This window comes from Danio rerio, chromosome 11 (assembly GCF_052040795.2).
Source record: "Danio rerio strain M-AB ecotype USA chromosome 11, GRCz13ab, whole genome shotgun sequence".
NCBI classification, from domain to species: domain Eukaryota; kingdom Metazoa; phylum Chordata; class Actinopteri; order Cypriniformes; family Danionidae; genus Danio; species Danio rerio.
This window is the reverse complement of record NC_141031.1, coordinates 21673508-21699732: the sequence shown is the minus strand read 5'-3', so window position 1 is coordinate 21699732 and position 26225 is coordinate 21673508. Positions and strand designations below refer to the sequence as shown.

Genomic DNA, 26225 nt, shown 5'->3' with positions numbered 1-26225 from the left:
TACGAGGCGACAAGTCTGAAGTTGAACGAGTCCATTCCCAGCATGCACACGCGAAATACATGAGCTGAGAGAACACAAACTCTCCAATTGGATAATGCTTTCTTTCCCGGAGATATTTTTCAAGAGGAGCCTAGCAAATCAGTGTGTGTTGTATTGAGGGTGATGGAATTCATTTTGAAACCAGAACTGGGGTGGAAAAAAGGAGATATCATGCAATTGGGTTAACATTCAAATATATATTTGCTTTTATAAATATTTACAGTACCAAAATATATACAATTGGTTCAACTGAATACATTTTATACACAATTCAATATCAACATAGGCAGCAAAACAACACAACAGAAAAAAAAACTTCATATAAAAATACACATTTATCTTTAAAGCGAGACCTCCATGTACCACTGTCATATCGATCCACTTTAATAATTCATCCAAAGGCCTCGATGTTGATTCATAATAAATCATACACTTGCTCACTCAGAATTCTACAGCGAGTGTGTGTTTATGCAACCATGAAAAGGCTTCTGTTTTCTTTGAGAGATTCTGTGCTATTACACGTGTGATGAAAGATCAATGTTTTTGAGTTGGTGCAGAAAATAAACTGAATATGTTTACTGTATTTAAATCTTAATGCTTAATGCTGTTTTAAATGTTTACATATGAGTAAAATATCTGAAAATGACCTATAAATTATTTAGATATAGCAGGACGTTTATTTCAGTGATGATTAAAGGGATAGTTTACCCAAAAATGAAAATGTACTCACTATTTACTTAACTGGTTTCAAACCTTCTGATTAACACTAATGAATATATATGAAGAAATCTGATAGAATAAAAACACCTAATGGAAGATGTTTCCTGGTTTCTTTAAAAATATCTTGCTCAACAGAAGAAAGTCAAGCATGTTTGGAGCAAGCATGAGTAAATAATGGCTGAATTTTAAGTTTTTGGGAGCACTATCCCTTTAAGGTATGAAAAACTGCAACACTGCTGTTCAGTTGATGTGCCTTGTTAAACAAACGCTCCACTGATTTAATGAGCGCAAATTACCAACATTTACACTCAAAGCAGGGGAATTCACTTCAAAATTCCCTTCATGCAAAAACCACCCACGATTTCGAAACACACAAGCTTGAACTCATTTCCCAGAGTGGACTGTTTAAGCAAATTTCTCTTAAACCAGAAAAATAAAATACAAACGATGTAGGCTTTTTTGGTTCAAAAATGAGCAAGACTTTTGTATATTTGCGACCCAAACCAAATAATCCAATTCATGACATTCCAATGCAGTCAAAACAAATAAGTGTGCCCTTGTTTTTCTTTGAAATCATCGTCCTGAATGATCAGTCCAAACCCGGCAACATGCCTCACTACATTCCAACTCCCAAGAATGAAACCACACACAGATATCCATGCCGAGGAGGCCTCCGTGCTCCATAGGGGCCCTTATTCTTTCCATTCATTTTTCCCATAAGATTAAACCTCTTTCTGAGAAATGCGTCCATTCTGATTAGATGAGGCCAGAAAAGAGCTTCCCAGAGATCAAAGGCCGTCCTTGACCCCTTGTGCCCTTGTCATTGTTATTTTGATGCATGTTCACTCGCTTGACTGTGACCGTATCACTGCCATCAGGGCTGCTTAATATCCTGTGCTGAACCAAAGGAAATTGACAGCCATACAGACTTCTTTTTTTCTGTAGGTATTGAAGTGTGAGCACCAAAAAAATCCATCCGAGATCATTAAAACAGGTAATATAGACATCCCGTTTAGATGAGCAGCAGGATAAAAATCACAAGATATCTGAGACAACAGATATCATGCTTAGTGATTTTGTACCTTCTTTCATTCATTGCATATTGAACATGTATGCTTATACATATATATATAACATCTTTAGAATAATATAAAACATTCAAAAAGTCTCTAGATTTACAAATCAAGCATTAATTACAGCACAATAGCCTACTTTTTAAAAATAACACCTTGCAGTTGTTTAATTTGACTGTTTGAAAATATAATGACACGTGTATGGCAGTTGTAATAAATACAAATACATACAATAATATACAGAAATGCTCATGCGCACCTTTATCAATACTGCCATTTGATTGAGAGCACATCATTTTCAGTCTGGTTACGGTAACAGACCATGTCATGAAAGGGAATTGCTCCTCAGACACTATAGCACCATGGTGTCTTTGGACAAAATACAGGTTAGCAATGATACAGTGTTGTGAAAAAGTAAGTACACCCCCTGAAAAGTATCTACTGGATTGGGATTTTGTTGATTTAATTTGAAGGGATGATTCTCACAAAAAAAGAAAGTCTGATGTTAATTTAATAACTCTGTTTAATGTTGAATTAGATATTAAGCTGAAACTGTGGTACTTTGTCTAATATAAAATTAGAAGTCAGTGGTTCCTATGTACTGTATATTTATACGCGTATACAGACAACATCAAATAAAAATGAACATGTTTTAAATATATATATTTATTATCAGGGCTTGACATTAACACCCCCCAACCTGACAAATGCAAGTAGATTTCAGCGGTGGCAGGTTAGACAGACTCTCCCACTAGCCACTTTGGCTGGTTGAAAATAATTTTCCCTGATAATAATTCTTAAAAGCAGGGTTCGACAATAAGGATGGTCCAATATGCATGCAAAGGTGATCTTAGAATTGAGAAGCAACACGAAAGACAAAAATAATTGTGTTATTTTTGAAAGCTAGTGAATACCGAATGAGAGGATGATCAGCTGAGGTGATGAGCGCGACTGCTTAAAACATGTGCGCGCTCCCGTTTCCTTGCGTGAAGCAACTGTGTCTAGAAACAACTGATGTGAACGGGTCTTTTTCAAATACAATAGACAAAATGTGATGAACATGCACCCACTGTCTTGCTGCTTTCAAGAGCTCCAGATTTGTCTTTTTGTAAGCAGCACCAGTTGCTTTCGCTGTAACTGTTCTTTGAACAGAATATTTATAAGTCTAATGTTAAGCGTTTGTGTGTGTGATCATCCTTTCATTATCACACGGTATGTTTTTTTTTTATACCTGCTTTCTTTTGCGTTAATATGCTTTAATCATCATTGTGTACAATAACATTGCTTTAATGGGAGATTAACTCTCCATTTATGTGTAGTTAACTGGTGATCTGAGAGGCCTTTAGCCAGGACAAATCACTTTGCATATGTTTTGTTCAATAAAAATTATACAGCTATATTTTGCTTGTTTTGACACATTTAAAATTTGTGACTAAGAAATAATTAATTGTTAATGTTCGGTGTGGTCAGAGATAATTTTGGTAAATCCTTCATTCTGAGCTCTGAAAATTATGTGAAATAAAAACTAACTAATACTATGAAACCATGACACATTTGCTCATTATTAAAAACAACAATGAAATGAATGAGGAGGCATGTGGACATAACGCAAAGCCAAAATCGAGTAGTTTTAGCATGTCAAAGTCACATTCATGTGAATAAAATATAGTTTCCCAACAATAAAATTGTGGCCAGTGAAAACGGCAAGGGATTAAAGTGGCTGTTGATCAAAAAAGTTAATGTCAAGCCCTGATTATTTTATTTATATAAATAAATATATATAATTATTATTATTTTTAAGAGTGCATGTTATAAGATTAACAGCAAACTTTCATTTTGGTGGGAACTGTCCCTTTAAAACTAAAACTTTAATTTATTATTTTTTAATGCACATTAAATAACAATTTTAACCATATTGTGTATGGTGGAAAACATTTTTTTCAACACTGTATGTGTCTCTTAAATTTGGTCATCATCTACTGCCATATCCATGAGATATTAGAGAACAAATTAAAGGGTTAGTTTACCCAAAACTAAAAAATGTTATCAGTTACTCACTCCCACGTTATTACAATTCCCCAGAGACCTTCATTCAGCCTCAGAACAACATTAAGATTAGAGTTTAGCTTAAATCTAACGCTGTGTTCACACCAGACACAGAAGAAGCGTTAAGCGTGAGTGATTTACATGTTAAGTACATGCAAAGACGCGAATCGATCCGATACGCGTGAATGAGGGGGCGCAAATTATGCGTTTTGCGCGAATGGCTCGAGTTGGAAAATCTGAACTTCAGCGGACATTCGTGCCGCATTAACCAATCAGGAGTTTCTCTTGCAGGGGCGTGATTATGACATAGCGCCTGTTGTTGGTGTCCCGGGGTAAAATTCTCCTACCGACACCAGACAACTGTTCATTAAACTGGGCTCGGCTCAGTTGGAAGCACTGCTGAAAGCTTCCATTATCTAGGTTAAGTTTCTAGAGGAGTTGATGAGCTCACAGAGCTGTGCACCCCAGAATGGACCAAGTGGACTCACGCACGGCTCCAAATGAATCGACACTGTTTTTCAGTCTTCTTAAAACACATAAACGCAGCTATTCTCTCTATAAAATTCATGTTCGCTATTTAGCAATGAACCTAGAATCACCGCGCAGACAGAAGGCCACCCATGACACGCTAATGAAGCAGATTTGATGCGTGTATGAAGTAAACTCAAAATGTTCACGTGTCTATTTACCCAGCGAATACAAGATTTTACCACGCGTACCGCATCTGTTGTGAATACAGCATAAAAGCTCCATCACCCTCCATAGACAGCAACTGTCCTGAGATGTTCCAAGTCCAGACCAAAAACATTTAATGTGAATTCAGTGGTTCAGTTGTAATCATATGCTCCAAAATCATTTTTGTGCATAAAAAAAAAGCTGTAAATATAATTGAAGTATGTAAATAAAGTATGACAAATTTGCCATAAGAGTCCGCAAAGCAAACAAGCAAGCACACAGTAGTATTGCCCATAGTAAATATGCTTCCTGATCTGATGTGGAAAACATTGGTAAAGTTGTATTTACAGATTTTTACAGATTTACAAAGTGTTTTTGGACCTTTGCATAAATAAAGTCGAACCACTGAAGTGGAATGTGTTGACAGTTTTATGAACATCTACAGCTGGCTATACAGGATGAGAGAGCTCTAGGATTTCATCTAAAATATCTTCATTTGTGTAGTGAAGATGAACGAAAGTCTCAGGGGGTTGAAATGACATAAAGCTGAGTAATAAATAACAGAATTTTAATTTCTGGCTGCGCTAACACTTTAAGCAATACATTTAAGGATGTTAATATTTTGTATCCACATCCACTAATATAAAGTAGAAAGAACGGTTATGGGGCTCTTCATTGAGAATGAGGTAGACACAAGTAACTGGCCAACAAAACAAACTTAAAAAAAAAACATAAACAAAAACAAAAAAAAAAACTAGATTTATACACAAAACAAAAGTAATAATACTGATTTTGAAAAAAGAATACAAAAGGCTATCAGAACAAATCAACAGACATAAAAATGAACGAAAGCTACATTTGATTTACGTCACAATTACTTTTGTAGTTACTTCAGTCAGTTACCTTAAATATACAAAAATATAGCAACTATAAACAGATTTTCACAAAGTCTCCCTTGTACTGAAAAAGCACCATCATAAAGTGGAAAAAAAGGTCAATGGCTAGCTGAGTTTCACGTGAGGTATGGTTAAAAAATCAATATTAAAGAGCAACAGAAACAAAAATAAAACATTATACCAAAGTAAACTGCCTGCATTGTAAATACTAAATACAACTGTACTATATTTTGAACACAAACCACCACAAATACCGTCACAATCCTTAGAATGAATTTAAAGTACAGCTGCATTGGGAAAAAAAAACAAGTCGACCAAAGAGATGCTCACTTTTTCAGTTAGGAAATAAAACTTTCAATCAATATTAAACTGCATGTTTTGGTAGGTCTTTAAGTGCAACCTCAAAGCAGCAAAAGATCAAACCGTTAAAGAGTTTCCATTTGTTTTCTTGGATATTTGTTGGGTGTAAAGAAACCTCAGCCTGTTGTGAGAATGAGAACTTATGAAGGGGAAAAGGGTTAATGTAGTTATGAGCGTACCAAGCTCCATTGGTCTGTGCTCCAGTGAGGGTTAATAGAACAGGACTGAGTATTGCACTGTTCTCGGTCGGGTGGTTTGTCAAGAATTTCACAGCTCAGATCGTTAAAACGCTCCCCGTTGGGACGCTGACAGGCGACCAGCCGGGTCTTTATCCCTCCTCCACAGGATTTTGAACACTGGGGAGGCAGAAACAGAGCATGAGTGAACGTCTTGCTTCATTAACAGATGTAATCTTTGTTCATTTGCATTTCCTAAAGAAAGCCTGGACCACATGCCAGAATGTCATAATGTCAGAGTGTTTTGCTGAGTGGAGACTATTGCAAAGCTTAGTTTGGACCGATTTTGGTTGATTCTATGCTGTCAAATCTGACACAGAACAATTGAAATAAAAAAGCAAAACATGATTAAACTGTGTCATTTGACCTTAGTCTATACTATTTGCAAAGTATTTGGAAGAAGTTTTGAAAAGAAGTCATTAGTGTTTAGTTATACTTTCTCATTTAAATGTGATATTCTAAATATAGAATTTGAATATTTAAAAAAATATTATAACCATATGTAAAAAGAAAATTTGTGGGTCACAATTTACTGGAAGGTTTGATTATTCATTCATTCATTCATTTATTCATTTTCTTTTTGGTTTAGTCCCTTTATTAATCTGGGTGTTGTCACAGCGGAATGAACCGGCAACTTATCCAGCACGTTTTTACGCAACATATGCCCTTCCAGCCGCAACCCATCTCTGGGAAACATCCACACATACTCATTCATTCATACACACACTCATACATTGCGGACAATTTAGCCTACCCAATTCACTTATACCGTATGTCTTTGGACTGTGGGGGAAACTGGAGCACCCGGAGGAAACCCACGCGAACGCAGGGAGAACATGCAAACTCCACACAGAAACGCCAACTGAGCCGAGCCGAGGCTCCAACAAGCGACCCAGCGACCTTATTGCTTTGAGGTGACAGCACTACCTACTGCGCCACTGCGTCGCCAGGTTTGATTATGTTAATGTTAATGTACACTGTACAAAATTGTTGTAAAAACTACAGTATTACTGGGAATTTTGGTTGCAAGTAATACTGTAAAATTTACAAGTGTGCTGTAAATTAACAATTACAATTGTGCTGTAAAACTAATTTACAGTTTACATTGTGCTTTTAAATTTTGCCAGTAAAAATGTAAAAATTGCCAATCATACTGTAAAATTTACAAGCACATTATAAATTAATAATTACAGTTGGGCTGTAAAACTACAGCAAAATTGTAATTGTTCATTTCCATTGCAGTTTTAAAATTTACAGTATTACTTGCAACTAAAATTGACAATAATACTGTAAATTTTACAGCATTTTTTACAGTGTATTTACTAAACAGAACCAATAATGAACAACACTCATACAGCATTTATAAAGTTCACCTAAACAATCAACATTTACCAATGTGATATGAGTTATTGCAGTGAGTTAACATGAACTGACAATGAATGACTTTATTTGCATGAACTCTCTTAATAAAAGATGAATAAATACTGTAATAAATGTACATGTAAAATAATGCTCATTGTTTGTTCATTTTGGTGAATACATGAACTAAAATTAACAAATACAATCTCATTTTAAAGTATTACTCATAATTTCTATCTATTTCAAATTTTATAATAATTTTAAATTAATACAATATTCATTATTTAAAATGTAATACATATTATGTAACATTAGTTTGTAAAGAAAAAAACTAATCAAATATCATTTTGAATATCAATTTAAAATATTATAAAAACATGAACACACATTTAAATTATATTTCTTAAAAATTCTAATAAAAAATATGAATTAACAATGATTTTACTATTAAAACTAACTAAAATGTCTGTCATTGTCAGCATCATTACTTCAGTCCAATGTCCCATGATCTTTCAGAAATCATTGTAACATGCTGATTTTCTGCTCAATTCTTTTCCAGCATATGTTTTACGCAGCGGATGCCCTTCCAGCCACAACCTACACTAGGAAACACCCACACTTATACACTACGGCCAATTTAGGTTGTTCAATTCACCTATAGCGCATGTCTTTGGACTGTGGGGGAAACCGGAGCACCCGGAGGAAACCCACGTGAACACCGGGAGAACATGCAAACTCCACACAGAAATGCCAAATGACCCAGCCGAGGCTCGAACCATTGACCTTCTTGCTGTGAGGGGATCGTGCTACCCACTGCGCCACCATGACACCCGAACACAACATTGTAATCAGTAATGTATATTGTATGTATAGTCACAGTCACCTCACTCCAGCTGCCGTAGAACCACTGCGGGCAGGAGCCAGACTCACAAGAGCGCTGTTCAATGGGCTGAATGCTCTCATCACAGCTGCTGGCCGGATATCCGTTCTCATCCTGACACACCACCACGCGCCTCTGGAAGCCTCCGGCACAGGTACTCGAACACTGACATAAGAGAAACAAACAACAGCTTCATAATCACAGAAAAGCCACACACATTCAGACTGGACCAATTTCACATCCCATTAGCTTTAACGGAAAATATACGTCATTGGAGGAACACTGATCAGCACTGAAGACTTTGATGAAAAAGTTTGAGAATCAAGAGTATTTCCCTCAATCAATTCAGAAATCCTCTAATATACTCGAGAAACAATTTTTATCCTTTTTAATGATCACATTCTTTGATGAGCTCAAAACAAATACATTAGAATTGTAAGCTTGTTTAATATAATAAATGGTTTTACACAGTGCTTAATTTGTCAATTGCGAGGTCTTGGAACAGATCGAGGTAACTGATCCGGCATGTTACCAGTGAAGGGAGAAGTGTCGTGGACGAAAGCGAAGATGCGGGGTGGTGGTGTCGGCGCTGGTTTTACAGTGAACTTTGATCAACTTAACACATCCTTGCTTAATAAAAGTATTTAAAAATTATTTACTGTCATCATGGCAAAGATAAAATAAATCAGTTATTTGATATTAGATATTAAAACTATTATGTTTAGAAATGTGTTGAAAAGAAGGGGGGGGGGGCTAATAATTCTGACTTTAACTGTAAATATAATATTTACTAGTACTGATACTATTTACTATAAAACTATATCCACTTAAGAATCTTTGTCAAGTTCTTGATTTATCTGGTTAAATCAGTTTAATGTGTTTGAAAACATCTCATTGATTAAATTGATTGATTATGTTGCTTATGGGATTGCATTTTTCAGTTCATTAAAAAATCTGAATGATTAATAATGAGAACAATAATCCTTCAGTTCCCAATGATTACATTACTTAGTTATAAATTATGTATAGCTATATAAAATGTATTGCTTATATAATATAGTGTCAGAATTTATCATAATTATTTTTACTGTGTGGGTTTCCTCCGGTTGCTCCGGTTCCCCCCTCAGTTCAAAGACATGTGCTGTAGGGGAATTGAATAAACTAAATCGGCTGTAGAGTATGAATGTGTGTGTACAAGAAGGCCATCCACTGTGTAAATATGCTGGAGGAGTTGGCAGTTCATTCAGCTGGCAACCCCTGATAAATAAAGGGACTAAGCCGAAGGAAAAGTGAATGAATGAAAACTCTACAGTATAATTGAACTGTAAAGTTATCAATGAAGTTATTTTTAATACTATAATAAATAAAGAAATAATTTTATATTGTTTTTTCTTTACTTTCAAACGTTAAAACAGCTTTTTTTGGGGGTGTAAATCTACTATTTTGAACTTCTGCTTTTAAACAATACAACTTTTTGTTGACAGCTGATTTATAAACTATTCTCATTACAAACCTGGGAAGATGTCATGTGAAATATTTTAATGTGAACTCATTTTTGTACATATTACATACATATTTTTGTACTTATTACAGAAGTACACTGTAGCTCTAGATATTTCATAATCTCATAAAACCATATTACATTGTCAGGCACTGTTCAAAGTAATAATATAAAAGAAGTTACCAGCCAGGTAAGGATTCTTACTCACATTTGGGGCTTGGTGAGTGTTATTTTTAGTCCCTGGCTATAAAGGAAGCACTTTTCAAAAGATCTAAAAATACCTATTTTAAGACAAAGCGGAAGAGCTTCCCAAATGCTTCTCAATATTTAGCTGTACTTTGAATCCTATGCTATTTAAAGCACTGATATCACAAAGGAAGCGGCAGCATTTATCAGGAAGAGGAAATGATGCTGTCTGGATGATTTGGAGAGTTCGTGTGCTGATGACATCATGACCTCAGATGTCATAATGTTCCTCAGATTGCTTCTAGTATTTGAATTACGTCAAATTCCATGCACATCTAGAGATATAATCAATTTGAGATCATTTTCTGAAGTACTTACCGCCCCCCATGGTCCCGTCCTCCACTGCTGAGCCTGGAGTCTGCCAGCTCTGTTGCGGTCAGTTCGTCCTGGAAGAGCTGTTTTTTTCCGAAAATCGGGGTTGGGTGAAAAGCCCCCGTGGTCGCTGGAGCGGGACGGACACTGGGGCATGGCACACTCCTGCTCTGCCGCGGGTTTGTCATCTAGGTCACACTCACTCAGTTCTACAACCTGATCGCTGATGTTCATACACACTACTTGCCGTGTAGTCGTACCCTGACCACAGGATACAGAGCACTGCAAACATAAACACACACTCATGATTACACAGAAAACACAGTAAAATCACATACGTATTAAGATAATAGCCTACCACACGTATAGTTAAACATTTTTGCAATGAGAGTTTTAGAGGCTTTCGAATCTCTTCTGCTCATTAAGGAACATTTTACATATTGCGTCCGTTATTTCCAAAGGAGGCACGCATCATGTTGGTAGCGATGCGTAAACGATGTGATGTGCACGCTTTCGGACAGTTTAGCCTACCCAATTCACCTGAACCGCATGTCTTTGGACTGTGGGGGAAACCGGAGCACCCGGAGGAAACCCACGCGAATGCAGGGAAACTCCACACAGAAACGCCAACTGAGCCGAGGCTTGAACCAGCGACCCAGCGACCTTATTGCTGTGAGGAGACAGCACTACCTACTGCGCCCCTGCTTCGCCCCTACTGTCATCATGGCAAAGATAAAATAAATCAGTTATTAGAAATGAGTAACTAAAACTATTATGTTTAGAAATGTGTTAAAAAAATCTGCTCCCCGCTAAACAGAAATTGGGGAAAAAATAAACAGGGAGTCAAATAATTCAGAGGGGCTAATAATTCTGACTTCAACCGTATATTTATATAATTTTTTTGTTTTATTTTTGTCAGCGTGACTACTTGGTGAAAATTAGACAAATGATCTAGGAGGAGTTCTTTAAAACATTCAAATTAGCAGATTTAATTTATGACAGAAATGATGTCATATGGTGCAATCCAATCATCTTGAGCTAAGGAATCAAATCAGGAAAAAAGTAGAGTAATTGTCCTTTTAGTTGAATTAGCTTTACTTTTTAGTTAAGTGCAACACTAGTTATGTAATTTGGATTTCCTGATTGTAAACCATTAGAAAGCAAAATGCCACTGACTAAAGCAATCCAGCTTCTCTTTATAATGCTTGTCTTCCTGTTTAAATGTGAACATTATGCAGACCCAATCCATCTGCACACAAGATCCACACTAAATGAACTCTCATCAGTTTCCAATTACAACTGAGCTCTAAACAGCCGAATGGGAGAATGATCAAGGTCATTGGTGGATGATGTTAGGCTGCAGAACAGCTGTGAATGAAAAAACCTGCAGTGTTGAACGAATGCTGGCTAACACAGTGGCACATTAACATTGAACATATAAATTAAATAAATATAATTGAGTTCAAATAACTAAGGCACACAATGTAATTTCAGCTTAAAAAATGAACAGACATTTTAGGATTTTGAAAAATGCTAATTAAGAATAATGTTTAAATATATGTGAGGTTCTGCAATACCTCTAAATCACAAATCAAAGAAATGCATTTGCAACACTGACCTTGTGAACAATGTTGCACCAACATAAAATAATAAAAACAAGTATATAAAAAAGAAAATAATGTGATAAAAAAATTAAAAAATAAAATAAAAAAGTTAGGCTAATAATAAACTACAATAAAAACAGTTAGAAATGGTTTTAAAAAGTTAATCAGAATAAAAATAAATAAATAATTAATAAATAAATAAAGTAAAATACTCAATTTTGGATAATAAAATAAAAGCGGGGTGATGCGGTGGCGCAGTGGGTAGTGCTGTCGCGTCACAGCAAGAAGGTCGCTGGTTCGAGCCTCGGCTGACTCAATTGGCATTTCTGTGTGCCAGTTTGTATGTTCTCCCCAAATTCGTGTGGGTTTCCTCCGGGTGCTCTGGTTTCCCCCACGGTCCATGACATGTGGTACAGGTAAATTGGGTAGGCTAAATTGTCCGTAGTGTATGAGTGTGAATAAGTGTGTCAGTATTTTTTCCAGAGATGGGTTGCGGCTAGAAGGGCATCTGCTACTGTACGTAAAACATAAGCTGGATATGTTGGCCGTTCATTCCGTTGTGATGACCCCAGATTAATATAAGGACTAAGCCGAAAAGAAAATGAATGAATGAAAATAAAAGTGAAATATAAATAGCAAAATCAAATCAAACATAAAATTCTATAAATTATAAAATATTGAAATAAAAGAAAAAAATGTTTATTCAAATAATGTTGTAAAAAAATACAAATCAGGCAAATAAAATCAATGTAATATACATTACAAATATAAAAAAATATATATATTTTCAAATTATTTCAAAGATAAAATTACAATAAATCTAATTGTAAATGCATAACAGAAATTAAATTTTGTATTTTAATAATTTAAATTTATTAATAGATTTTTTTCAACTATTACACTGTAAAACCCAACAGTCAACTTTATTAAATGAAATGAGTGTAGTTAACTCAAAATTGACTGAAAGTTAATTCTACTCATTTGAAAAGAGTTTTGAACTCAGTGTTGAAGGTAATCAGTTAATTAAATACCCCATTACGTCAATTTAAATGGATTAAGTTCACAGTACTCATATAGATTACTTTTTAACTTAAATGGTTTGTTTCTCTCGGTTTCCTCAAACGGTTTGAGTTGCCTAGCTTATTGGGCTTTATAGTACTCAGTTGGTTTGAGTTCTCTTCATTTATTGGGATTTACTGTGCTCAAATTGCTTCATTTACTCAAATGGATTAAGTTCCCAGTACTCATTAGGATTAGTTTTTGAACTCAAATGGTTTGTTACAATTGGTTTCCTCAAATGGTTTGAGTAACCTTAACTTATTGGGTTTTACAGTATATAAATGACACACCATATTTAACATCTACTGCTCTGAATGTAAGAAAAACACATTATAAATAAAATGCTTTGTGTTTTCATAAAGGCTAAAATAGAATGATGTGTATTTTATTTACCGCAGTCCATTCCAGAACCTTCCACTGTCCACACGCCACTATGGAGCAAACCTCACTAGCAGGAGGTTTTGGCAGATGAGCACAGGCTGATTCCTCTGCTACTCCACCCTGCTGATCACGGCAACTTACATAACGCATCCGAGTGCCTTTTCCACAGGTGGCGCTGCACTATAATAAACAACAACCATTTTACAATTACTAGCATAACAATAGCAATACAGCTCAAAAGTCTGGGATCAGTAAGGTTTTCAAATGTTTATATAAAAAAGGAATTCTGCCCTCCAAGTCTGCATTTACATGATCAACAAATACGAAATATTATCAATAACTAATTACATGTAATTTAAAAGTGTATTTACTCCTGTGATTTAATGCTGAATTGTCTTCGGTGTCACATGAACCTCCAGAAGCCATTCTAATACATTCATCTGCAGCTCAAGTAAGTTATTATTATTATTATTATCAGTGTTGAAAATTGTTGGACTGCTTCATAATTTTGTGGAAACTGTGTACAGTACCATACAAAAGTAACAAGCAAACATTTCATTCGTGAAAGACTTAATGCCAAACAAATCAAATTTATAATCCTTAAATCTAATTTATTTCCCTAAAATCATGAAACAGGAATCATATTTTTAACCAATGAACAAGAATTTTAATTATTGGTTGAGTATAAATAATAATTGATAATAAAACAACCTCACATCAGCTTAATATGATATAGCATATAGTTGATTTTTAAAGAGTCACGAGTAATGATGCCAAAATTTCAGCTTTGTATTGCAGAAATAAATACAATTTTAAAGTACATTTAATAAGTAGAGAGATTTTTTTTAATTGGAATAACATTTCAGAAATTTACAAATAAATGCAGCCTTTTTGAGCAAAATTATTCTTAAAATAAAACAAAACAAAAAAAGAGTATATCTATAGTAATTGATCTGCATCAGACCATCAGGCCTTTACCTGTGTCCATGATCCAAAGCGCCACTGCGTTTTATGGCCAGGATGTGGCATCACTTTGGGCTCTGGGGCCACGGGATGAGTCACGGGGCACTGAGAGAGTTCACAGTCCTGTGGAAGAGAGGAAGTGGAGAAGGACAAGCACTTTTCAGTAATGAAGATCCGTGACTCTAGGGGTGAGGCCGGTAGGAGCCAGCGTGCCTGATTTATGCTTGACTGGCTGGAATCACTTCTTCTGGGTCACTGCAGCAGGATTTAAAACCAGGGGGCCTCCTGCTTTCTCCTTCTGTCTGCCGTATCCCTCCTTTTAGTTTCTGAATTTCTCACAGTCCTGCCTACCTACACTTACAGAGAGTCTGCTTCCGGAAGTAAAAGCTACATTTATTTTCTATAGAGCAAAACTTATTTTTTAACAGAAAACTTTCAACTTTGTTGTCAGCTCTGAGATTACATAAGCTTTTGGTGAATCTAAATGTTTGCATTAAAGGGATAGTTGAAAATGAATATCACCCCATCATTTATTTTCCTTCATGTGGTTTGAAACCTTTATGAGTTTCTTCTGTTGAAGAAAGAAGTTCAAATAGGTTTTGAAGAAGTGACGGGTCAGTAAATGACGGATGAGTAAATTTTGGGTGAACTATGCCTTTTGTTCAACTTATTTTTAAGCCCTAACCCCAGCAGCGTTGGGGGTAATGCATTACAAGTAACACGAGTGATGAAATAATATTACTTTTCTAAGTAACGTAATGCATTACTTAAAAAAACTTAAGTAGTAATATTTGAGTAACTTTTTGAAAAATGTAACAAGACTTGCTTTTTAGTGTAATTAACTAGCTTTAAAAAATACATTTTGCTAAATTAAAATTAACATGGTCATGTTAAACCACATACTGAATGAGAGAATTTGCTCCATGTGGGAACAGTCCGAAATGAAGAAGGCAGGCTAGAGTTTAGGATTTCTGCAGTGGAAGTATTACTTTGAATGCATAGAAGAAAAGCAAAAGGGGATTGTCTAAATAGACATGAATTGTACATAACTGAAAATACAAAAAGTACAAAAGAAGCAAATGCAATGCTTTAAACTTACTTTAATCTGTATAAACAGCACGTAGAGCTCTGGGGTCAGGAAGTTCTCCGAAGATAACATAATGCTAAATGATCATTTTTAAAGGTTTTTTTTTATTATTAAATGAAGGTTATACATTGCGTTGTTAATTGCACACAAAAAGAACAAGAAAAAAACCCTGCAAGTTCTGAATGAGATCGAGTCTTGGCCAGGGAACAATAAGTAATGCAAAAGTAACTCAAAAGTATCGTATCTATAGGTGGGCATAGATCAATTTTTTATCTGGATTGATCTCTGAATTAACCTAGATTAATTTAGATTAAAACGGCTCATTTGAATTTTGTCGAAGGCATTAAGAATATGTGTGCTACTCAAATAATAAGTCTTTGAGAACGGGTTTCTCAAGCCAAATGGTGCATTAGACCAGGGGCTCATCTCCTGTTTCCAAAATGCATCACAAAGGGCTTGAGTAACGCTTCTACTCTGATAATTGGTGATGAAAATAAATGATGTTCAATAAGATGTACTTGTGTTTACTAACTGTTTATTCAGTTAAACATGAATTTTTAACTGTAGTACTACATAACAGCTCAAAACAGTGATTTTTGATTACCTTAATCCGACTAAAGTCAAAACTAAACTAAACAGAAATGGAATTAAGACGTGGAGTATGCATATATTATGGCAATCAAACTATTACCGTCATGTAGGACGTTTTTTTTTCTTTACATTTGGCGTGTGTTTTTAAATTCCATAACACTCTCACCAGTCCTTACTCCTTATTTGCATCTAATACCCCAGTTTGTCACAGCGGCATGAAAGAAATGTTCATGAGTTAAAGTAAAACTGCCAGACTGCAGTTAAAGTCAGGCATCCTGCTGATTTGATTCAGAAGGGCACTTAAATATCGCTAAAATATCAAGATGAAAGTCATCAAAGCTTGCGTAGAACAGACCCAGCTCCTAAACCAACTTTGAGAATAGATTAACGGCAATATTTTTTTATCGCGCATTAAGAGTCTAGCGTTAAAGCAACACAATAACGGCCCACCACTAATCGTAACGCATTGCTTTCTATAAAAAGTAACTAACACAACTGGTTACATTTATGGGGAGTAACTCAAAATTGTAATGCATAACTTTTATAATTAACTTTCCTAAACACTAAACCCCAGTACTGATTTTCATTAAACACACACTAGAGCTTATTTAGAGCTTATAACTTATTTTATCCACTCCACCTACAGTGTATGGAAAACTCCACACAGAAAGGCATTCTGGTCCAGATGGATCTCATACCAGGAACCTTCTTGTTGTGAGAAAACCATGCTAACCACTGAGCCACAAGATTTTCCAATTTTAAAAAGCTGGTAGCCATTGACCACTGACTATGATTTCAACTAAAAATCTTCTTTAATGTTGTGCTGAAAAAATAAAGTCACCTACATCTTAAAGGGCACCTATTTTAGCCCTTTTTTAAGATATAAGATAATTCTTTTTTGTCTCCAGAATGTGTCTGTAAAGTTTCAGCTCAAAACATCCATCAAATTATTTCTTATACTTTTCAAAACATTGCATTTTCTGCTCTGAACACAATGTAGCTGTTTTTGTTGCCTGTGCCTAATGTGTCTCAATCTCCGGCTGTGTCAGATAAACAGCACAGTGACAGACATAAAGGCTGCAGATCTCACGTAACATTTGTGAGAAATACTACAGTAAGAACTTTCCCAATGATTATTTGATGTATTTGTTGTGCAGTAAATGCAAGCCTTTCTGCAACGATGAGTCACACAATGTTGTTACAAAGTTCACACACACACTAGCTAATTTCCTGAGTTACTTTCCTCACTACTTCACACATTACACCGAAAAACCTCTGTTCCCCCTGCTAACCACCTACACACACTCAAATACCTCTTTCCACAACGTCTACATTCCTGTCTTGGCCTAAACCACACGCATTGTAGATAAACAAACATAAACACACACACACACACACACACACACACACACAGCGTGCGCGTTTAACTTTGCCCTGTTTTTGCATGGCAAATGTGACACATTAATATCCACTGCTGTAAGGAAAATGCAAAATAAACCAGATTTAACATTCACAAACCAGGACTGCAGCGTCTTCTTTTGTACTGACATGCGGCTGTCGTGATGAATCACAGTGATTTTACAGTCTTTACTTTAATTCAAAAATACACTGTTTTAAAAATTTTTCAAACTTGTAAAACTCATTCTTGATCACATTTGATGATGACTGATGATCACAGAGAGCTGAACAGATCTTTTAATCCTAGTTGCTTTGTGCACATCATGTCTTGTTAATTATACACTTTACTACAGAGCCATGTTAATATGTGGCTGTCAATCAATTCGGTGGGCGGGGAAACCGCACTCCTACATCACGTTGCGGTGGGCCTTAAAAATGGCAGGGATTTGGATCCTATTTTAACGTCAGGAAATTTTAAAAAAGTGACTTATTGTCTTTAATGTATATCACCCCAGTATAACTGTGAGCACACTATACTTCACACAGTTCTGTCCAAACAGCTTACAAAAGATGATTTTCATCATAGATGCACTTTAAAAGTTTTTTAACAAGGTACAAAAAAATCTTCATTTTTAGGGCATTTCAATTAAACTATATTCAGAATAAAGTTTCTGAATCTATTGGGGCATTCAATCGGGCAGCTCCATCATAAACTTAAAGATTACATTTCATTTAAGAGAAACCAAAGCAGCATGTGTCACATGCACATTACAAATATTCGCACGCCTCATATTCCACATTTCACCCAAATGTTTTGCTTCCTTTTCATTCCATTAAATAAATTCCAGCATATTTCAGATGAAAAAAACAGCAACTTGTAATCACAAAAACACTGTAGCAACTGATTTACTGCATACCTATGCTCATCCCTTCTGCTTACTTTTTATCTGGGTAATTTCATCTTGAATCAAAATTTCATGTGAATTGATTTACTTTGGTAAGTAGCTGTGTAATATGAAGGATACTATGCAGTCAGACCTGGTATTATCCCAAAATAAACTCCTTGAGGGTGAAACAAGATCCTTCTAGTTTGTGTTGTGGTCCTGATCATCCTGTCAGAGCTTATAGTGTGATAATCCATCTGACTGTACTATCTACCTTACATATTAAATAATTCCCTCTCCTCTCAGTCTCTTATAGTGTATATTACAATGTTTTATATGAATTTGTTCCTGGGATTCTATCAACCTGGATGGCTCGGTGGTGGTGGGAAAAAGGGCTTTTTTCTTTCATCTCCTAAGAGCCTTGTGAAAATGAAGCTCTATAAAACCAATGCCTGAGGAAAGTTCATAAAATACTCTGTGAAATGCAGCTTTTAGCCACTCTGGCTCTACAGCACAATTAGGCAGGGGAAGGGAGGAGAATGTAATTTTGCAGGTATGTGCAGATTTTGAAAGTAGATAAATTTGGGATTCACATGACTGCAAATTAACTTATATAAGCATTTAATATGATGCTATAGAGGACATATAAACTTGGAATGATTCAGGAGGCATAGATAGTCAAAACAGATATAGTGAGAGTCTTTAAACTATCATAAAACATTTTTTTAGAGATAACTTGATATAATGGGTGGCAATGTGGCTTAGTAGTCAGCACTGTTGCCTCACAGCAAGAAATTTTCTGGTTTAAGTCCCAGTTGGCCTTTCTGTGTGGAGTTTGCATGTTCTCCCCTTGTCCACATGGGTGTACTCTGGTTTCCCCCACAGTCCAAAGACATGCATAATAAGTGAATTGGGTAAACGTAGTATGAATGCGGGTGTGAGTGTTTATCTGTGTTTCCTATTATTGGGTTATGGCTGGAAGGGTATTCGCTGTGTAAAACATATGCTGAAATAGTTGGCGGTTCATTCCGCTGTGGCGACCCCTGATAAATAAGGAACTAAGCTGAAGGAAAAATGAATGAATGAACTTCATATAATTTGTGTTATATTTGAAAAATAAGTTTAAGGAGATAGAAAATGTACCCAACATTTTAGAATAACTCTAATTTTTGACCAATGAGTTAAAATTAACGTATTTAAAACACTAGTATCACTACAATGATTGTAAAAAATATAGTAATTATCCTAATAAAATATGGCTTTTAAAGATTAGTTAGTTGCCATTATTTTTTCATTTCAGTTCCTTTAATTTAATTCCTTGACAATTCCAGACATTACAAGACCGTGGGAAACCATTTAAGAGTATTGAGTGTGTGTGTGTGTGTGTGTGTGTGTGTGTGTGTGTGTGTGTGTGTGTGTAGACCCATGGTTTTCCATCAGACAAGGCCTTATTGAGCGCAGGTGATAAATATACTGGGTGGGAAACTTCCTTCCTGCCATTCAGGCTGCACCTGAACCCACTTTCTTTTTTCTTTTCCACTTTCTCATTCCGAGATGATGTAAAATAACTTACATAATAATAAATAATACTTGCACATACCAAATATCAAAGTAAATTAAAAGTTCAAAAACACTTGAAAAACAATCATTACTGCTTGTCACATTTAAAACATTGAGTTTTTTCTTTTGCATCAGGTTTAGATGAGCTCCTGTACAGGTCTGCCAATCAATGTTTATTTGTAGCACAATAAAGAATTCAATGAAATCTGCTCTTAGTATAAAGTTTTTCCAGAAGATTAATTTGAAATCATTTTTATATTTATTTAAAGGGCACGTGAAGTACTTTGAAATGTGCATTTTTTATTCAATGTTTGACATAATATCAACTGAAAAATGAGAAGGGAAGTTGGGATATAGAATAGTTCCTCTATATGGAATAGTTTGTTTTTATCACAACTTTGCCTATAAAAATGGTTAAGATCAAGCGCATCAAATGAAAAGCAAATGAGAAGCATCTTGAATGGGGCGGGACATGTCAGATACTAGAGAGCATTTGACTGGTCAAGATTTGATGAGAAACTCAAGTATGAGGTGACATGAATAAAAGTTGTTTATCCATTTAGGCGAAAGTGACAAATTGCAGGCTTTGTGTGTTTATAACAATTTTATATTTTCCTAAATGTCAATTTTGACACTGTTTTGGAGTGTTTTAAACTAATAGACTAAAACTAACATCTAATTTATTATTTTTTTTTTTTCACTGGACTATTAATTTTCTTTTGAAGCATCCAAGTTTTGGATGGACAGATTTTCAAAGGAAGAATATAAAATTAGATCTTAGATTTAATAAAAAATATCCTCCTTTATCTTATGAAGATAAGACTTCTGGGTATGGAACTAAACAAGTGTGAGAAAATGATGACAAGATTTTCATCTCTGAGTGAACTAATCCTTTAAATGTTGTCTGATTTCAATTAATAAAAGCTTATTTTGACCTGAGCCCTGGCTTTTTGCTCTTTAATTCCACAAAGAAATTTGGAAGAGTAGCTGTACTTTATTCTGATTCACACTTTAATAGTATCCAATAGTCATAGTTCCTTCTTTGCGTTCATTAGTGTGAGAGAAATTAACAAGAGTCAATATAAAAAAGAGAGATCAATGCTCTTACCTGAGTGTCTGTTGGACGAGTTGCTGCATTACATTCAGTGTCATCCATAACAGAGCCATATGAGCCAACCACACACTTCACAGCTCTCATCTGATATCCCGGTCCGCATGTGGTGGTACACTACATACACGAATAAAGAAATCAGGTCAGTTAGGGACAGTGTCTTATTTTATCGTACATCTCAAGGCATATGCTTGGTCCTGAAGCATAAATTGAAACTGAAGCTCAGTTCATTGATGTGATAAGCACTCGCTTGGGCAACCTGGGACATGGGCCAGAAATTTGTCCACATTTCTCCATTCCTTTATCTCTTTTCCTCATCGCTGACTTGACGGCAACAAGGTCAAGCTTGTGTGGCAGCTAGAATGCATATTGAATGCTTCAGTAAAGCACCTCAAACATGCCTTTATCTAGATTGCTTAATCTATGCTAAGAGTGATGTCTAATCTCTATCATACTTTAGGACTTAAAGATAGTTTGCCTACACAAATGCTACAAATTCGTATTACGCACTTGGGAGATCTCTGGAGAAACGCTTTGCTTGTCTGAAAACAGCCATAAGCTCAAGTGGACAGAAAACACATTAGTCATGAGTGGGTGATATTCAGAGCTTTAAAAAAAGATTTTTTATTACTTTATTTTAAAGTTTTTCATTTTTTTTTTTTTCCAGAGAAAGTCTTATTTGTTTTATTTCAGCTAGAATAAAAGAAGTTTTCAATTTTTTAAACACCATTTTAAGGTCAAAATTTTTAGCCCTTTTAAGATAATTTTATTTTCGATAGTCTATAGAACAAACCATCATTATACAATAACTTGCCTCATTACCCTAACCTGCTAGTTAACCTAATTAACCTAGTTAAGCATGTAAATGTCACTTTAAGCTGTATAGAAGTGTCTTGAAAAATATCTAGTCAAATATTATTTACTGTCATCATGACAAAGATAAAATAAAATCAGTAATTAGAAATGAGTTACAGTTATTAAAACTATTATGTTTATAAAAGTGCTGAAATAATCTTCTCTCCGTTAAACAGAAATTGGGGATAAAATAAACAGGGGGGGGTAATAATTCAGGGGGGCTAATAATTATGACTTCAACTATATATTTATACTTTATACTGTATATATATATATAAATACAGAACAATCTGTCCAACCATCTTAATACAAGATATCATGTCAGTTCTGGAATGAGGGGGGTAAAGGTGATTAACAATTGTTAAGCACTAGGTTTTTAGCCACCACCCTGCCTTGCATTAAAGACTCTTGCATTGTTTGAGGGAGAGGATATTTTCTAGACAGCCTAAGATAGTAAGTTTGGCATCTGGTCGAAGAGGTCTGATTTAAGCCTTGGAGTACCAGTCAAATATGTTTGTGCAGAAATGCTAAGGAGATTTTGATTTATATGGTTTGACTCTTTATATTTGGGAGCTGATTACTGATATATAAGCAGGTCTTGACAAATGTTGACATTTTTTCTTAATTATAAAAAACATTAATTTTGATATATTCAGAATTCAGAATTATTAGCCCCCTTTTATTTTTTTTCCCCAATTTTTGTTTAACGGAGAGAAGATTTTATTTCAACACATTTTTAAACATAATAGTTTTAATAACTCATCTCTAATAACTGGTTTATTTTATCTTTGCCATGATGACAGTATATAATATTTGACTAGATATTTTTCAAGACACTTCTATACAGCTTAAAGTGACATTTAGGGTGCTTTCACACCTACACTTTTGTTTTCGGAACGTGTCTCGATTGCCCAGTTAGCGCGGTTCGTTTAGCATATGTGAACAGGGCAATTACGCTCTGTTCCGCGCCAAAGTAATCGCTCCGAGATCGCTTGAATGAGGTGGTCTCGGCTCGATTGAAACGAACCCTGGAGCGGTTCGATTAATAATAATTAATAGGTTAATTAGGCTAACTAGGCAGGTTAGGGTAATTAGGCAAATTGTAATAATACTTCACAATATCCCTTTTTACAGGATTTAATCCGGCATGAAGAATTATTATGTTCCACCTTTATCAAAGTTTGTCCCACCTCAGCCTTTTGACAGAAATCAGACAGGCAGTCACGACTGTCTCTGGCTGTATCTATTTAAAAATATTTCATGTTAGCCTTTTTTTAATAAGATAATATTTTAATTGACAACATAATGAGAGTAATGAAAAAAATTTTTTTTTCAAATAGCAAGAATGTCATGATCAGAATACCACCTCATTTTGAGCCAGGGAAAACCCTGTATCAAAAAAATTCAGCCTTTTAAAAAAACAATATATTATTGCCATTTTGTCTATATGCAGTATTGCACATTTACACCAAAAAACATGCAGTATTGCACATTTACACCATTTAGTTGAATAATTTGAATAATGCCCTGTCTGAATAATTAATTTAAAATCTCTGTAAATACCTGCAAACATCTTTCAGTTAGGAATCTACTTTTAATTATGGATGAACTTGAATTTTTGAAGTCAATTTACTTTTATGGAAGTGACAATTCACAGACATCTTAGTTATTTATTTTTTATTTTTGCTTATTTCCTCCACATTTCCATGAAAATATCATGTATTATTCTGTCAACTCCCCAACCTCGTTTCATTTTTGTGGTCATTGTCCTCCCACACTGCAGCTGTCAAAATCTGTTTTTATTATCTGTCAGTTATAATTGCACTATCATCATAATACTTTCGAATTTTCATTTTCCCAGCATAACCATCAAATATAATGCATATAAGTTCTGACATACCTAAACATTACATGAACCAAAATAATGCAAAATAAACACCAAAATAAAAGTTGTTCCTCTCACCTGTCCCCAGGGTCCCACCTGCCAAGACGCACATTCTTGCTGTTGGCAGGCCTGCACCGACTCGGGTTTGGATGAGTCACAGAAACGGACATCCAAACGCTCCTCTCCAAACTGACACCAAGTCTGACGGTGTTTATAGCCTTTGCCACATGTTACCAAACACTGCCAGATAAAACCAGAACGAATGCATTAGTAAGGCTGCTTGACTACTGAAAAAAATCCATAATATGGCCAATGGTAAAAATCATTATTTAACATAACTAAGAAACTGTGCATCCAATTTCAGTTTATTCAATTCACCTATACTTCATGTCTTTGGACTGTAGGAGAAATTGGAGCACCCGGATGAATCCCACGTCAACACGGGGAGAACATGCAAACTCCACACAGAAATGCCAACTGGCCTAGCCGGGTCTCAAACCAGCATCCTTCTAGACAGTGCTAACCACTGAGCCACGGTGTCACCCTCTTGTTGTTGTTTTCAAAAGCAAACAGAAGAGAAATATGCATTTGCTTATAGTTTTACCTCGGTTTTACATTGCTTTTACCTATTTTGTGGACTCGTGCTACACCAAACTTAAAACCGAGAGCTCTATTACAAGTACAATACTTTACAAAGTGAGCTACAGAGCAAACTAACAACAAAGGAAAAGTTGTATACTTTGGAGATCATTAGATAAGGCAAACATATTGGATTACAAGTCAATAATATGTCTCTCTAAATATCATTATTGTGAATAGGAACAAACATTGTTGGCGCCATATGGCACATAGCGATTCTATCTAGGAACTGCCATCAAACATATGTAGAAGTATGTTTTTGTGGTTGCATAAAAGGCTGAAGCACGTCTTTCCAATGAGCCTGCTATGCATATGAACACTGAAATCACCATATTCAAAATTCCAAAATCACCATAACCATCTGGATATGATAGTAGGTGAATGTTTGCGGTTGTCAATGAATGGGATGCTACATTTTATTCAAATAAAAACAGTTCTATGTCATTTATGATTCCTATTTCTTCTGACAACAAAGCACCTGAATATGACAAGCTAAGAAGCTAACTTCACAAAAAGGAAAGGGGAAATTTCCAATTGAATCTGACCTATTATGGGAATAACTAAGGTTAAAGTTAATCATTTAAATATTTTTGAGTCATTATTTAACACCCCTAAACATGTGTCTAATCCTATTTTGCACCATTGTGCAAATCCTAATCCATTGTTGTATATTAAACCACATCTGATAATTATTTACTCTGCATATGCATGTTTTTGTAAACGATGATATAATCTCTGTGTAAACTACAGAATGTGATTATGCGAAAACGGTGAGCTCAAGTGCATGCACATTATATGTTCAGACTATTGTCAATCCACAAGTACTGGACAACCGAATAAACAATGCAGGATGATATACGCACAGATGACCAGTGTTTCTTTACAAACCATCGCAAACTACTGGCCTGGCATTCATGATAGTTTTAAGATCTTTTCGAGGATGTTTAAGTCATGCAAGCACAATCTTAGACAACATTATCTATATTTGATGATAGGTTTTCGAGACATACACCATCAGATGTTTACCTCAGACCAGTCTCCAGTTTTCCACTGAGGACACAGGAACTCATTACAGGGCTGAGCTGTGAGCTTTTCTTGTGGGTTGCACTTGCTATCGTCATCTCTTTCGTCAGACTTTCCACATATTGCATTCCTGCGACGTGTTCCTCCTCCACAGCTCCTGGAACACTAGATAACCAAGATAAATAGCTCATTGTAAGTTATGTCATGTATATACATTAACGAGGTCTAACATAGGCTGATTTGAGCACCTCAGACCAGGAGGAGTACTCCCATCCACCAGGGTTGCAGTCTCCATGGCAGACCTCCTTGTCATTGGGTTTATGTTGGCTGCTGCAGTACCGCTCATCCACCTTCTGGGTTTTCCCATCCAATCTGCTCTGTTTGGTGCAGTAAATGTCCAAAGACCGGTAGCCTACACCACATGCCGCTGTGCACTCACTTTTGCGAGCAATGTGCCACCTAAAAATTTCAGAAATAAACTGATAAGTGACGGTTTTTGTTCAGAGATATGAAAATTTCTCCATCATTATATATGCAATGTATTCCGGTCCATTTAAACAAAATAGATTTATTAAGAAGATATATTTATTAAATTGTATTAAATTATCACCAAACATATATTTAGAAATTGAAAGATTATCTTTAATTCAATTCAAGCAAAATATAGAGAAAAAAATTACAACCTACAAAATTTCTATTTTTTTTTCAATTTTTTTCAATTTTTTACAATTATTTTGCTTCTCCTGATTTTTCCTCTTTTTAAAATTTGTATTTAATAATTTTCTATAACATATAAATTTGGGTGTAGTTGTTTTTGGACCATTATTGTAAGTTATTTTGTA

At 35.2% G+C, this 26225-nt stretch overlaps 1 protein-coding gene across 1 annotated transcript in view; it reads right to left on the bottom strand.

Moving 5' to 3' along the window:
* Nucleotides 1-220: 220 nt before the first annotated feature.
* Nucleotides 221-26225, bottom strand: part of adamts9 (ADAM metallopeptidase with thrombospondin type 1 motif, 9) — a 61147-nt gene continuing 35142 nt past the window's right edge. Inside the window, 9 exon segments of the mRNA NM_001423670.2 lie at nt 221-6165; nt 8288-8449; nt 10350-10625; nt 13400-13567; nt 14366-14473; nt 20979-21098; nt 23800-23961; nt 25387-25548; nt 25632-25842. Coding sequence (NP_001410599.2) covers nt 5977-6165; nt 8288-8449; nt 10350-10625; nt 13400-13567; nt 14366-14473; nt 20979-21098; nt 23800-23961; nt 25387-25548; nt 25632-25842 — 1558 coding nt within the window. The 3' untranslated portion in view covers nt 221-5976.